The 17500-nt window shown below is 38.6% G+C and overlaps 1 protein-coding gene across 4 annotated transcripts in view; it reads right to left on the reverse strand.

Moving 5' to 3' along the window:
• gria4a (glutamate receptor, ionotropic, AMPA 4a) overlaps window positions 1-17500 on the reverse strand; it is a 417233-nt gene that overhangs the window by 187862 nt on the left and 211871 nt on the right. For all 4 annotated transcript variants that reach the window (XM_061925858.1, XM_061925861.1, XM_061925860.1 and 1 more), the window contains exons 6-7: window positions 16921-16974; window positions 14653-14811 (exon numbers count right to left, since the gene is read on the reverse strand). In XM_061925858.1, the coding sequence (XP_061781842.1) occupies window positions 14653-14811; window positions 16921-16974 (213 nt within the window). The remainder of the gene's footprint in view (window positions 1-14652; window positions 14812-16920; window positions 16975-17500) is intronic.

Here is a 17500-nt window from a genome sequence, read left to right on the forward strand (position 1 = left end):
TGAATGTCCAAGCATTCACACATATACGATTATACACCAAAAATCATCTATTTATTATTATATTATATAATTGTGTGAATGTCTAAGCATTCACACATATACGATTATACACCAAAAAATAGTCTATTTTTATATATTTAAAAAAATCATCTATTTATTATTATTATTGTGTGAATGTCCAAACCTTCACACATATACAATTGTACACCAAAAAAATTATATATTTATTATTATTATTATTATATAAAAAAATAATATATTTATTATTATTATTATTATATAATTGTGCCATTCACACACATATGATTCTACACCAAAAAATATTATATTCATTATTATTATTATTATCCATCCATCCATCCATCCATTTTCTACCGCTTGTCCCTTTCGGGGTCGCGGGGGGTGCTGGAGCCTATCTCAGCTGCATTCGGGTGGAAGGCAGGGTACACCCTGGACAAGTCGCCACCTTATAGCAGGGCCAACACAGACAGAAATATCAAGCAGCTAAAATGCGCCAAACTTGGATAAGTGTGGAGAGTGTTTTGCATTTTTTCCATCATGCTTTGTAATGGATTTATATATATATATATATATATATATATATCTGGCCCGCAGACCGTAGTTTGGGGACCCCTGGGATAGATTAAAAAATTGTAATTTAAAAAAAAATTATAAAAATATTTTTTTATTACTGTTTTCTTATAAAATTGGCAACAATTTCTCATATTCTTTCTGTTTCTGTAATATTGCAATATTTTCTCGTAAAATGATTACTTTTTTATGTAAAATTATTACTTTTTAATGCAAAATGGTGACATTTGTCATATACAATTTGACTTGTATCACAATATTGCCAATTTTTTTGTTCTTCTTGTAAAATCATGACTTTTCTTTTTTCATAAATATGACTTATGTCATATTTTTGCCAAGTAAATTTCCGATTATTATTTTAACATCGCCAACATTGAAAGTTTTCTTATAAAATTGTATACTTTTGTCGAGTAAAATTACGACCCTTTTCACAAAATTGCCAAAATTGTAAGCTTTTCTTGTAAAAGTGTGACTGTTATTGAGTAAAATTCCAACTTTCATCATAATATTGTACAAATGTTCAGTTTTTCTTGTCAAATTTTGACTTGCGTTGAGTAAAATGACAACTTTTATTATAATACTGCCAAAATTCAAAGTTTTTCATGTGAAATTGTGACCTTTTCCTTGTGAAATTCCAACTAATTTTTTTCACAACAAGCTTTTTTTATATTTGCAAAGTGACAACTTTTATTAAAATACTGCCAAAATTCGAAGTTTTTCTTGTGAAATTGTGACCTTTTTCTTGTGAAATTCCAACTAATTTTTTCACAACAAGCTTTTTTTATATTTGCAAAGTGACAACTTTTATTATAATACTGCCAAAATTCGAAGTTTTTCTTGTGAAATTGTGACCTTTTTCTTGTGAAATTCCAACTCATTTTTCACAACAAGCTTTTTGTATATTTGCAAAGTATATATATATTATTAATGTTGTAAATACACTTCTTTATATATCTAGAAAGGGTGGTCCTAAAGAGGGAGGCATTTTTCTCGTGTGTGTGTGTGTGTGTGCGGGCCGGATTTTGGATGCTAGTTTGGGGACCGCTGATCTACAGGTTTAAGAATTGAAAAAAATAAAATAAAAATAGACTTATTTTTTGCAATGTTGTGACTTAGACCCTTCTAGGTCCCAGGGAGCAAACTTGAGGGGAACCCTAAAGGTTTAAAACAATTTAAATATTGTAAAATATCAAAATGGCCCTTGCATGCTTTGATTTTTCAGTGTGCCACCATCAGTGGAAAAAGTTTGGACACCCCTGGTGTTTGATTTCATAGCGCCAAATAAGCTAAATGTTCTTCTTTTACATCAATAACACAAATGAGTTGTGTTTAGAACATTAACACAAAATTCAGACCATGAATTCAAGCAAACATCCTTTTTTTTTAACGGGGCGATGTCGAAGATGTGACGTATAGGAAACGTAGCGCTGGTCATGACAGGTCATTTGACAATTTCATTAAAAGTAACGCGCGGCCCAGCAGGGAGCATCATTGCACTCGTGGAGCTGTGGCCCCCCCACAGTCAGCCCACACGGGGGGCACTCACACACTCAGCAGGCAGCCGTCACTTCACAGCAGAAACAACTGGATGGGAGGTAATAAGGAAGTGAGCTGAGGAAGTCTCACACACACACACACACACACACACACACACACACACACACACACACACACACACACACACACACACACACACACACGCACACACACACACACACACGAGAAAAATGCCTCCCTCTTTAGGACCACCCTTTCTAGATATATAAAGAAGTGTATTTACAACATTAATAATATATACATACTTTGCAAATATACAAAAAGCTTGTTGTGAAACATGAGTTGGAATTTCACAAGAAAAAGGTCACAATTTCACAAGAAAAACTTCGAATTTTGGCAGTATTATAATAAAAGTTGTCACTTTGCAAATATAAAAAAAGCTTGTTGTGAAAAATGAGTTGGAATTTCACAAGAAAAAGGTCACAATTTCACAAGAAAAACTTTGAATTTTGGCAGTATTATAATAAAAGTTGTCACTTTGCAAATATAAAAAAAGCTTGTTGTGAAAAAATGAGTTGGAATTTCACAAGGAAAAGGTCACAATTTCACAAGAAAAACTTCGAATTTTGGCAGTATTATAATAAAAGTTGTCACTTTGCAAATATAAAAAAAGCTTGTTGTGAAAAAAATTAGTTGGAATTTCACAAGGAAAAGGTCACAATTTCACAAGAAAAACTTTGAATTTTGGCAGTATTATAATAAAAGTTGTCACTTTGCAAATATAAAAAAAGCTTGTTGTGAAAAGATGAGTTGGAATTTCACAAGGAAAAGGTCACAATTTCACAAGAAAAACTTCGAATTTTGGCAGTATTATAATAAAAGTTGTCACTTTGCAAATATTAAAAAAAGCTTGTTGTGAAAAAATGAGTTGGAATTTCACAAGAAAAAGGTCACAATTTCACAAGAAAAACTTCGAATTTGGGCAGTATTATAATAAAAGTTGTCACTTTGCAAATATAAAAAAAGCTTGTTGTGAAAAAATTAGTTGGAATTTCACAAGGAAAAGGTCACAATTTCACAAGAAAAACTTTGAATTTTGGCAGTATTATAATAAAAGTTGTCATTTTACTCAACGCAAGTCAAAATTTGACAATAAAAACTGAACATTTGTGCAATATTATGATAAAAGTTGGAATTTTATTCAACAACAGTCGCAATTTTTAAAAGAAAAGCTTACAATTTGGCAATTTTGTGAAAAGGGTCGTAATTTTACTCGACAAAAGTATACCATTTTATGAGAAAACTTTCAAATGTTGGCAATGTTATAATAATAATTGGAATTTTACTTGGCAAAATGATGACATAAGTCATATTTATACAAAAAGAAAAGTCATGATTTTACAAGAACTACAAAAAAATTGGCAATTTTGTGATACAAGTCAGAATTTTATATGACAAATGTCACCATTTTGCATTAAAAAGTAATAATTTTACATAAAAAAGTAATCATTTTACGAGAAAATATTGCAATATTACAGAAACAGAAAGAATATGAGAAATTGTTGCCAATTTTATAAGAAAACAGTCGACACATTGTAAGAAAAAGACTGCTTTTAGTTAACAATTTTTTGTTTGGTTTTTAATCTTCATTATTTACTTCAAGTTATTACAGTATGTCCCTACATACATATTTTATTTATTTTTTTAATTAATTTTCGCCAAAGGGGGCGCATTTCAATTTCTTACACACACTTGTTATTTCATATGTTGACCAGAGGGGAGCACTTTTAAAAGCGACACACAGTCAATGTGACTTGACCATTGAATTTTGGTCATTTCCCAACCAATATTCTACAACACAAATACAACATTGAAACAACATGATTTTGACGACATTTAATCAATTTTGGCTTCTGACGTTGATTTAATCATTGAAATTTGGTTATTTTCCAACCAATATCCTGGTACTCAAATACAACGTTGAAACAACATGCTTTTTGACGACATTTAATCAATGTTGGGGTTCTGACGTTGATTTGACCAGTGAAATTTGGTAATTTCCCAACCAATATTCTACAACACAAATACATTGAAACATGCTTTTTGACGGCGATTAATCAATGTCGGGTTCTGACATTGATTTGACTTTTGAATTTTGGTCATTTTCCAACCAATATTCTACAACACAAATACAACGTTGAAACAACATGCTTTTTGACGACGATTAATCAATGTTGGGTTCTGACGTTGATTTGACCATTGAAATTTGGTCATTTCCCTACCAATATCCTGGTACTTGAGTACCAGGATATTGTGTGTTTGTGTTTGAACACAACGTTGAAACAACATGCTGTTTGACAAAGTTTAATCAATGTCGGGTTCTGACATTGATTTGATCATTGAAATTTGGTCATATACCAACCAATATTCTACAACACAAATACAACGTTGAAACAACATGCTTTTTGACAACGTTCAATCAATGTTGGGTTCTGACGTTGATTTGATCATTGAAATTTGGTCATTTCCCAACCAATACTCGACAACATGAACAAAACGTTGAGACAACATGCTTTTCGACAACATTTATTCAATGACAGGTTCTGACGTTAATTTGACCATTGAAATTTGGTCATTTCTCAACCAATATTCTACAACACAAATACAACATTGAAACAACATGTTTTTTGATGACGTTAAATCAATGTCAGGTTGTGACGTTGATTTGACCATTGAAATTTGGTCATTTTCCAACAAATATTCTACAACACAAATACAACGTTGAAACAACATGCTTTTTGACAACGTTCAATCAATGTTGGGTTCTGACGTTGATTTGATCATTGAAATTTGGTCATATACCAACCAATATTCTACAACACAACTACAACGTTGAAACAACATGCTTTTTGACAACGTTCAATCAATGTTGGGTTCTGACGTTGATTTGATCATTGAAATTTGGTCATTTCCCAACCAATACTCGACAACATGAACAAAACGTTTAAACAACATGCTTTTCGACAACATTTATTCAATGACAGGTTCTGACTCTAATTTGACCATTGAAATTTGGAAATTTCTCAATAAATATTCTGCAACACAAATACCACGCTGAAACAACATGCTTTTTGACGACATTTATTCAATGTTGGGTTCTGACGTTGATTTGACCATTGAATTTTGGTCATTTTCCAACCAATATTCTACAACACAAATACAACATTGAAACAACATGCTTTTTGATGACGTTAAATTAATGTCAGGTTGTGACGTTGATTTGACCATTGAAATTTGGTCATTTTCCAACAAATATTTGACAACACATACAAAACGTTGAAACAACATGCTTTTTGACAACATTTAATCAATGTTGGGTTCTGACGTTGATTTAACCATTGAATTTTGGTCATTTCCCAACCAATATCCTGGTACTCAAACACAACGTTGAACAACATGCTTTGTGACGACGTTTAATCAAAGTTGGGTTCTGACATTGATTTGATCATTGAAATTTGGTCATTTCCCAACCAATATTCTACAACACAAATACAACGTTGAAACAACATGCTTTTTGACAACGTTCAATCAATGTTGGGTTCTGACGTTGATTTGATCATTGAAATTTGGTCATTTTCCAACCAACAACATGGAGCCTACATTGGACACCAACGTTGTCTCAGTTTACAAATACAACTAATTTGCAACGTTGTTTCAAAGTCAGTTTTAAAGGACTTGTACATTTAATCAACGTTGCATCAATGTCTTGTGCCTGCTGGGATTGCATGGAAAATAAGGACAAACTGTGGTAAATGGAAGGGCTGACTTAAAAGTGATAATTTTTCCAAAACATCGATGACAATAATGCGTTGTTCTGCATGACAGCAACTGTCAAAAGCACAACATTCAGCTGTAATATTCATAACAATGAGAAGAAAAGCATAAATGACGCACAAGACGAAGGAAGTTTGTGACTAACGAGGTTTTCTTCTTGTCCATGTACACGTTACACCAGTCCTACTTGTGTCCGCTCATGTCGGAGTAATATTTTGGTTTATTGATTTAACGTCAAGATGGCAGCAATACGCACATGACAAAAAATGCTGTTTGTTTGTGTTCATCACAGAAGTGAAGACAAATGTGATGTGAGTGAGTCGGAGTCTCTTCCAAACAACCTGCCCTTTGCAACCTAATACGGCGGAGGCGGGGTTAATTACACTTTGCAAAAACACGGCGCTCGTTCATTAATCTGTCCTCTCCAATGAGATCGTAAAAATGAAATGGAGAAAAATAACATTTGGCGACGCCTATTTAATTAATAAAGCGGCTCTGACGGGGGCAAACTTGGGAGCGTTTCGAAGCGTCCATTATGTCCCTGATGCACCAGCTGATGCAAGCCCCTCTGTGTTGGCATCATGCACCCAGCATTTTAGGGCGACATTAGGTGAGGGCGAAGGAAAAAAACCAACACTCGCTGCATTTTATATGCGACGGAAATTATTCGAGTCGAGGCGGATTTATTTCTTTGCCGTTTTGATTACATTCCAGGAAAATCACCATGAGCATCAGAACTCATTTCAGGGCACAGCAGGGGGAGAAGTAAAGGGTAAAGACCTTTTGACTGACGGCTAAAAGCAAAAAAAAAAAAGCCACTCTCTATGCCAGAACTAGTCAACTAGGCGGTCCGCGGGCCACGTCTGGCCCGAGTAGGCTTGATGACGCCATTCAAACTAGGGTTGATCATGTGTGCAGTACTCCCGCTACCCTGCAGGGGGCAACAGCGAGGCACAAGTTTCCAATCATTTCTACAACTCTTACTTTTTTGTGATTGGAGCACATATTTGTTCGTCACAAAAAAGTTTGGTTCTTTTATGAATTTATTATGTGTCTACTGAAAAGTTCCATTGGCAGCAAAACATGGCCCAGAGCATAATACTACCACCGCCATGCTTGACGGGAGGCATGGTGTTCCTGGGATTTAAAGGCCTCACCTTTTCTCCTCCAAAACATATTGCTGGGTATTGTTTCATCTGACATCACATGGACGGTAGAAGCATTTAAGTCCCATCTTAAAACTCTTTTGTATACTCTAGCCTTTAAATAGACCCCCCTTTTTAGACCAGTTGATCTGCCGTTTCTTTTCTGCTCTTCCCTCCTCTCCTTCGTGGAGGGGGGGCCTGAAGCACTGGCTGTCCAAAGTCGGGACCCGGGGTGGACCGCTCGTCTGTGCATCGGTTGGGGACGTCTCTGCGCTGCTGACCTGTCTCCGCTCGGGATGGTCTCCTGCTGGCCCCACTATGGACTGGACTCTCACTATTATGTTAGATCCACTATGGACTGGACTCTCACTATTATGTTGGATCCACTATGGACTGGACTCTCACACTATTATGTTAGATCCACTATGGACTGGACTCTCACTATTATGTTAGATCCACTATGGACTGGACTCACAATATTATGTTGGATACACTTTGGACTGGACTCTCACACTATTATGTTAGATCCACTATGGACTGGACTCTCACTATTATGTTAGATCCACTATGGACTGGACTCTCACTATTATGTTAGATCCACTATGGACTGGACTCCCACTATTATGTTAGATCCACTATGGACTGGACTCTCACACTATTATGTTAGATCCACTATGGACTGGACTCCCACTATTATGTTAGATCCACTATGGACTGGACTCTCACACTATTATGTTAGATCCACTATGGACTGGACTCACAATATTATGTTAGATCCACTATGGACTGGACTCCCACTATTATGTTAGATCCACTATGGACTGGACTCTCACACTATTATGTTAGATCCACTATGGACTGGACTCAAAATATTATGTTGGATCCACTTTGGACTGGACTCTCACACTATTATGTTAGATCCACTATGGACTGGACTCTCACAATATTATGTTAGATCCACTTTGGACTGGACTCTCACTATTATGTTAGATCCACTATGGACTGGACTCACAATATTATGTTAGATCCACTATGGACTGGACTCTCACAATATTATGTTAGATCCACTATGGACTGGACTCTCACTATTATGTTTGATCCACTATGGACTGGACTCCCACTATTATGTTAGATCCACTATGGACTGGACTCTCACTATTATGTTAGATCCACTATGGACTGGACTCCCACTATTATGTTAGATCCACTATGGACTGGACTCCCACTATTATGTAAGATCCACTATGGACTGGACTCTCACTATTATGTTAGATCCACTATGGACTGGACTCACAATATTATGTTGGATCCACTATGGACTGGACTCTCACACTATTATGTTCGATCCACTATGGACTGGACTCTCACTATTATCTTAGATCCACTATGGACTGGACTCTCACAATATTATGTTAGATCCACTATGGACTGGACTCTCACAATATTATGTTAGATCCACTATGGACTGGACTCTCACTATTATGTTAGATCCACTATGGACTGAACTCTCACAATTTTATGTTAGATCCACTATGGACTGGACTCTCACTATTATGTTAGATCCACTATGGACTGGACTCTAACTATTATGTTAGATCCACTATGGACTGAACTCTCACACTTTTATGTTAGATCCACTATGGACTGGACTCTCACAATATTATGTTAGATCCACTATGGACTGGACTCTCAGTATTATGTTAGATCCACTATGGACTGGACTCTCACAATATTATGTTAGATCCACTATGGACTGGACTTCCACTATTATTTTAGATCCACTATGGACTGGACTCTCACACTATTATGTTAGATCCACTATGGACTGGACTCTCACACTATTATGTTAGATCCACTATGGACTGGACTCTCACAATATTATGTTAGATCCACTACGGACTGGACTTCCACACTATTATGTTAGATCTACTATGGACTGGACTCCCACTATTATGTTGGATCCACTATGGACTGGACTCTCACTATTATGTTAGATCCACTATGGACTGGACTCCCACTATTATGTTAGCTCCACTATGGACTGGACTCTCACACTACTATGTTAGATCCCCTATGGACTGGACTCCCACTATTATGTTAGATCCACTATGGACTGTACTCTCACACTATTATGTTATATCCACTATGGACTGGACTCTCACACTATTATGTTATATCCACTATGGACTGGACTCTCACACTATTATGTTAGATCCACTATGGACTGGACTCCCACTATTATGTTAGATCCACTATGGACTGGACTCTCACTATTATGTTCGATCCACTATGGACTGGACTCTCACACTATTATGTTAGATCCACTATGGACTGGACTCACAATATTATGTTAGATCCACTATGGACTGGACTCACAATATTATGTTAGATCCACTATGGACTGGACTCTCACACTATTATGTTAGATCCACTATGAACTGGACTCTCACTATTATGTTAGATCCACTATGGACTGGACTCTCACACTATTATGTTCGATCCACTATGGACTGGACTCTCACTATTATGTTAGATCCACTATGGAGTGGACTCTCACACTATTATGTTCGATCCACTATGGACTGGACTCTCACTATTATGTTAGATCCACTATGGACTGGACTCTCACACTATTATGTTCGATCCACTATGGACTGGACTCTCACACTATTATGTTAGATCCACTATGAACTGGACTCTCACACTATTATGTTAGATCCACTTTGGACTGGACTGCCACTATTATGTTAGATCCACTATGGACTGGACTCCCACTATTATGTTAGATCCACTATGGACTGGACTCTCACACTATTATGTTAGATCCACTATGGACTGCACTCTCACTATTATGTTAGATCCACTATGGACTGGACTCTCACACTATTATGTTAGATCCCCTATGGACTGGACTCCCACTATTATGTTAGATCCACTATGGACTGGACTCTCACTATTATGTTGGATCCACTATGGACTGCACTCTCACTATTATGTTCGATCCACTATGAACTGGACTCTCACTATTATGTTAGACCCATTATGGACTGGACTCACAATATTATGTTAGATCCACTATGGACTGGACTCTCACACTACTATGTTCGATCCACTATGGACTGGACTCTCACTATTATGTTCGATCCACTATGGACTGGACTCTCACAATATTATGTTAGATCCACTATGGACTGCACTCGATCCACTCAACGTTCATTGCATTGGGTTGAGTTTTTCCTTGCCCTGATGTGGGATCTGAACCGAGGATGTCATTGTGGCTTGTGCAGCCCTTTGAGACACTTGTGATTTAGGGCTATATAAGTAAACATTGATTGATTGATTGACAAAGATAAGACCTTCTGGAGGAAAGTTCTGTGGTCAGATGAAACAAAAAATTGAGCTGATTTCCACGTCAAAAACGAGGCTGATTGGCAAAAAATGCGCAAGGAAGTTGCAGGAATCGGACAAAGTTGCAAGCCGTAATTCACCAGGATTGGTCGACATGGCACATTCCTGGAGGGACTGATTAACACACCCTTGTGGTTTCAGTCTATTCCAAGTCTGTGGACGGGAACACGGAATGTTGTTGACTTTGCGCATCTGCACGGGTGATAATTGTGTCTGTTCATCATAAAGGTGCATAACGATCGCTCCATTAAGATACTAAATGTCGTGTTGATTGTTGAGGGGAATTAATGCGGCTAATAAGGAGTCATCCCACAAAGGTGGACCCGCTGATGAGCCAATTAACACCAGGTCTCGGGTGAAGGACGACACGCCATTACAGAAAGATATCATCATCAATACGGACTGAAGGTCAAAACATTTGTTTATTTGAGAGCTACTCAGACAACTCACTCCATTTTCTGGGGGTTTTTGACACAATATGGATAAGTGGAAACTGCAGCTCAGTCGGATCGATGCCGGGCGCCGAAGGCAAGACGAGGACAAAGACTGAAACTGCCGCGCGAGATAGTGGAACACTGTCTGCCGTTTCATATAAGAAGTCACACTCTGCAATTGTATGCAAATCCAAAGACAAAGAAGCAGGAACAGCTGGGACCAAGGGAGAGGGAAGAGAGAGATAATCTGCGACAAAACCTGCATGTTGGTTTTGGAATCCTTCTCGGATCCCCTCAGACCACCCTGGATCAGATAAAAACTTCACTCTCTCAGTCCCAATGTTTGAACAAGGACGTTGGAAGCATCAGGGGCGCTGCTATTTTGAAGACATCACTTCCTGTGCAGTACAGTATACACGGGGCAAAGGCCATTTTGGAGGGTGAGCGGAGCCCCCATACATCACATCCTGTTTACGCAGTCCATTCCTCGGTCGCCACTTCTCAGTGCTTCACCGTGTTGTCCTTTCCTCGCTGTTTTGTTTTGCTTACTCAATATGGGTCCACAAAAGCAAACAAAGCAGCCAGTAAAGGAAGAGGGATTTGCTGTGGATTTAGACTTAGAGAGGAGAGGACACCCACACATACTTGCCCTCATCCCCCATATATATATATATACACATACACACACACATATATGCATGTATATATACACACACACACTATATACATATATATACATATTTACATGTATATACATCTACATACATATATACACTTATATACATCTCTCTCTATATGTATACATATATAATTAAAGCTGCAAGCAGCATTGGTCGGGCCCGCATATTTGGCAGGTGCTAGTCCTAAGTGTCCCAATACCTTTGTCAAGTTTTAGTCCCAAATGTCCCAATACTTTTGTCCAGTTTTCGGCGTAAGTGTCCCAATACTTTGGTCCAGTGTACGTGTCCCAATACTTTTGTTCAGTGGTAGTCCTAAGTTTCCCAATACTTTTGTCAAGTTGTAGTCCCAAGTGTCCCAATACTTTTGCCCAGTTGTCGTCCTAAGTGTCCCAATACTTTTGTCCGGTGGTAGTCATAAGTGTCCCAATACTTTTGTCCGGTGGTAGTCATAAGTGTCCCAGTACTTTTGTCTAGTGTACCTACCTTGTCTGCATTGTGTGGGCACGTTGGTGCTTCCTGCTTTTAAGCAGCCATCTTAAAAAAACAGCAGCGCAGTGGTTCTTTGAAGGGTCATAAAATCAAAACCGGAGCAGTTAGAAAAACGTTGTTCTGTACGTTTATACGCAAGGGTTCAATCTCTCTCCTGTGTTAGTTTGAAGCCGAAACGACAAACGCACTCAGAGGAGATAGTTTTTGAAGGAAGGTGACCGGTTTTTACAAAAAATTTGTTTTGAAGGGGGAATAGCAAACTTCCTGTTGATTTTTGCTGGGGTTGTCAATCTATGAAATGTAGGTCTAAGTTTGACCTACATAGAGGTTTTTGTTTCATGTCTCTCCGACCTTCCCAGTGGGAGTTACAGGCAGTCTAGTCATTTTTTTCTTCCGAGGAGCAGTTTTTTCAGCGTTTTATTCAAAATTGCGCTAGAGTGCAATTTTGAGATTTGGGGTTAGGTTTTTTTATTAGATCGCAATTTTTGCCAGTCCTGATGTGTGTGTTCAGTTCGGTGAGTTTTGAAGCATGTTAAGAGGGTGAAAATACAGCTCAAATAGGCAAAAGTGACTGTTTTTAGTACTTTTTTGTCTTGAAGGGGGAATTGCCAACTTCCTGTTGATTTCTGCCCAAGGATGTACGATTATGAAATCTAGGTCTAAGTCAGACCTACATAGAGAATTTTGTTTCATGTCTTTCCGACCTTCCTAGTGGGAGTTACAAGCAGTCTAGTTTTTTTTTTCCTAGGGGGCGCTAGAGCGCAATTTTGAGTTTTGGGGTTCGGTTTTTTCATTAAAAGACAATTTTCGCAGGTCCTGATGTGTGGGTCAAATATGGTGAGTTTTGAAGCATGTTAAGTGGGTCAAATTAGTGCTCAAAGAGGCGGCCGGTATAATAATAATAAAACCTTACAAATTCAATAGGTCCTTATGTCCCATTGCATAAGGACTCCCTTTGGGAGTCCTTATGCAATGGGCCATGCGAGCCCTAAATATATACATATACATATACATATACTGTATATATATATATATATATATATATACATACATATACATTTAGTAAGATGGCATGAAAGCTCAACAGGAAGTCGAAAGGGGACTTCTTTACTGCAAACTGTCAGGTCCGACATCAAAACATGTCAAGACACTTTCTCGAACCAATAATTTTTACGGCTTCAAAATAAAAGCGCAACGCTATACATCCGGTTTAGCAACATAGACAAAATAAAAATGTCTTACATTAGGACCATGCTTTGTCAAAGACGTTTCGTAAGACCATTAACTTGTACAACATGTAATGTACAGAATATTAGAAGCATTTACTCATGAAGAAATATCACAGATTGCATTACCAAACATCTTCGACAATAAAAGCATGAGCGTAACAATCCGTATTTTGTGTTGTTAATTTGTGAAACTGCTATCTAAACATGGAAGTGTAGCTCCTCCTCTGAATGCAAGTGCTCCTACAGCAAGAATACATCCATCCCATCCATTTTCTACCGCTTATTCCCTTCGGGGTCGCGGGGGGCGCTGGAGCCTATCTCAGCTACAATCGGGCGGAAGGCGGGGTACACCCTGGACAAGTCGCCACCTCATTGCAGGGCCTATTCTCTTAACATCACAACTTTATTCTAAAAAAAAATATTCCATTGCAAAATTGGGACTTTTTGTCTAAAAATATATACAACTTTACTGAAAATATTAAAACTTCTTGTAACTTTATGACCTTTCAAAAAAATAAAGTAGAATCGTTTTTATTTTCTAAAAAAAATACACAACTATTTTATAGAATTAGTTTATTATGTCTAATTTATTATAATAATGTATACTACTTAAAACTTCTTAAACTATTTTTAAAACATTCTAGTAATCTTATGTAACTTCTTAAAAGACTTTAATTTAAAGATAACTTTATTATCATTAGAATTTAACTTTAAAAAATCGACTTATTTCAAATATTGCGACTTTATTCTCTTAACATCACAAATTTATTCTAAAAAAATAAAGACTTTTGTCTAAAACTTTATTGAAAATGTTAAAACTTTATGAACTTTCAAAAAGTAAAGTAGGATCGTTTTTATTCTCTAAAAAAAAACTATTTTATAGAATTGATTTCTTTTTTCAACTTTATCATAATAATACATATAAATATAATATATTTCTACAAAATTACAAGATCTGGCAATCTGTGTTGAGCTGTTTGAAAGAGCATACTGTTTAAAACACATTTTACTAAAGCTAATTAATTGTCTATTCGTGGTGTTAAAACTTGAAAATGATCTGTCTAGGGTGCACTTATTAATGATGAAAAACTTTATCCAATTGCGATAAATTGTGTTATTTTTGAGTTAACTATGAACAATCGATTATATTTACATATGACTTGTCCAGGGTGTACCCTGCCTTCCGCCGGAATGCACCCCCCGCGACCCCGAAAGGGACAAGCGGTAGAAAATGTATATATATATATTTCATACTTCTTTTATTCCTAGTGACTTTCCCAAAACAAAGCTTTGTTCTGCTCCTCCAAGTCTCCAATGAATATTTTTTTTAATGGCCAGGTCTTACCTTGGGCGGACTTTCTGATCCAGGATATTCTCTCTGATCCAGTTTGTTCCAACGCTGCATCAGTTTGATGACGATGGGCTTGCTGAAGTCCACCAGCTGGAAACCCGTCACGTTGGCCCCGCCATGCATGAACCTCTCCAGAGAAATGTCCTTGAATCCCTTTTTGAAACAAACAACAACGCTTTTACGCTTCATTTGCGAGACAAGTACGAACCCTCCCGGTTGACCGGACTATTAGCAGTACTTAGTTCCGACAAATCACGTGGAGCTTCATGCAGAGTTGAGTCGGCATGAAGCTGCATGGTCTCAAAGTGATTCATTGGGAAAGCAGCCAGAGTGCGAAGTAGAAACGTGCGAGTCTGATCCTTCACTGATGAAAAGGAATTGCAGAACGACCTCGTCTTCTCCGCCTTTTCGTCCCGGCGGGAATGTCTGAGAGATCAAAGATGAAGCGTCGCCTCAAACGACTCTTTCACATCTGCGTTCTTCGTAGGACCGAATCAGGTCATAAAATGTGCAATCGCACTCATGGATGAATCAGATCATATTTGGAGATACAAAGATAAGCTTTTTGGAGTCTCTAGAGGGAGTCTAGAGAGTGGTCCCTTTGGTGATTCCCTTGTTCTACCGGGGGACTTCAACACTCAACGTTGGCAGCAACAGTGAGACCTGGAGAAAAACCAGAGTGGTGTTTTGTTATTGGCCTTTGCTCGTCACAGATTGTCCATGACAAGCTCACTGTTCAAGTATAAGGGTGTCCATATGTGCACTTGGCACTAGGAGACACTAGGCCACAGTGGTTGTCTCATCGGATTTGCGGTCTCATGTTTTGGACACTCGGGTGAAGAGAGGGGCAAGGCTTTTAACCGGTCACTGGTGAGTTGGCTCCGATGGTGGGGGAGGATGCCGGACAGACCTGGCAGGTCCAAACGTGTAGTGAGGGTCTGCTGGGAATGTCTGACAGAGTCTCTCATCAGAGAGAGTTTTCAATTAAGATCCTTCAACATGTTAGTAGGGAGGCGCTGGATATTGAGTCCGAATGGACCATGTTCCGCGCCTGTATTGTCGAGGCAGCCGATCGGAGCTGTGGCCGCAAGGTGGTCGGTGCCTGCCGTGGCGGTAATCCCAGAACCCGCTGGTGGACACCAACAGTGAGGGATGCCGTCAAGCTGAAGAAGGAGTCCTAATGGGTTCTTTTGGCTGTGGACGGGTACCGACAGGCCAAGGCGTGTGCGGCTTTGGCAGTTGCAGAGGTAAAAACTGGGACATGGGAGGAGTTCTGAGAAGCCATGGAGAACGACTTCCAGATGGCTTCGAAGCAATTCTGGACCACCATCCGCTGCCTCGGGAGGGGGGAGCAGTGCACTGTCAACATTGTGTATGGTGAGGAGGGTGTGCTGCTATCTTCCACTGGAGATGTTGTGGATCGGTGGAATGAATACTTTGACGAACTCCTCTATCCCACCTACATGTCTTCCAGTGAGGAATCAGTGCCTCGGGGACTCCACGGAGGGCTCTCCTATTTCTGGGACTGAAGTTGCCGAGGTAGTTAAGAAGCTCCTCAGTTGTAGGGATTTCCCTCGAGTTCCTTAAGGCTCTGGATGCTGTGGGGCTGTCTTGGTTGACAAAACTCTGCAGCATTGCGTGGACATCTGGGGCGGTACCTCTGGATTGGCAGACCGGGGTGAGATCACACTTCTCAGCCTTCCCGGTAAGGTCTATTCAGGTGTACTGGAGAGGAGGCTACGTCGGATGATCGAACCTCGGATTCAGGAGAAGCAGTGTGGTTTTCGTCCTTGTCGTGGAACTGTGGACCAACTCTTTACTCTCGGCAGGGTCCTTGAGGGTGCATGGGAGTTTTCCCAACCAGTCTACATGTGTTTTGTGGACTTGGAGAAGGCATTCAACCGTGTCCATTGGGAAGTCCTGTGGAGAGTGCTCAGAGAGTATAGGATATCGGACCGCCTGATTGTGGCGGTCCGCCCCCTGTATGATTAGTATCAAAGTTTGTTCCGCATTGCCGGCAGTAAGTCGGACCCGTTTCCAGTGAGGGTTGGACTCCGCCAGGGCCGCACTTTGTCACCGATTCTGTTTACAACTTTTATGGACAGAATTTCTAGGCGCAGTCAGGGCGTTGAGGTTATCAGAGTTTTTTTTATTGATATCAATTATGTGTCTGTCACGATATATACTGATATCGTTTTATCTCCCGGCCCTGAGATGAGCTTTTTCTTTTACAGACTTTTACAGGCGAACAAGAGGTCTTACCAGGTTTGCGACGATGTAATGGTAGCCTTTGATGTGTTTTCCCACGCTGACGGCCTGCAAGAAAAAAAAACAAAAGTGCATCGGGTTGAAACACAAAATTTATAGTACGACATTAAAAAAACAACAACAACTTTTTCACTTCTAATTTGATACCGACACTGAGCCGATGTGATATCAGCAGGTACGTGTATCATTTAGTAGTGTGCAATGTTAGAGAAAGTTTGATCAAGTGAGCTATGAAACACACTATCCTATTTATTATACATTAAAATGAGAAAACGGTAAAAAAAGTACGAAAAAATGGGCAAAAACAACTAATTTAATGGGGAAAAACATCAATTGTGATAATAATTAATAATTATATTATTTCTCACCTATAATACAAAGGTGACACAAAGTTATAACAATAATAAAATAATTATGTATAGTTTATTAAAAATAAATAAATTTTTTTGCATGTTTTACATTTTCAATATGCGACCCTTGGTGGAAAAAGTTTGGACATCCATGACTTATGCTGTCTTTAAAGTGAAGTGGAGTGGCAATTGTTTTCTCGGCGACACCCAGTTGCCACAGTAAT

The sequence above is a fragment of the Nerophis lumbriciformis genome, linkage group LG30, assembly GCF_033978685.3.
Source record: "Nerophis lumbriciformis linkage group LG30, RoL_Nlum_v2.1, whole genome shotgun sequence".
NCBI classification, from domain to species: Eukaryota; Metazoa; Chordata; class Actinopteri; order Syngnathiformes; family Syngnathidae; genus Nerophis; species Nerophis lumbriciformis.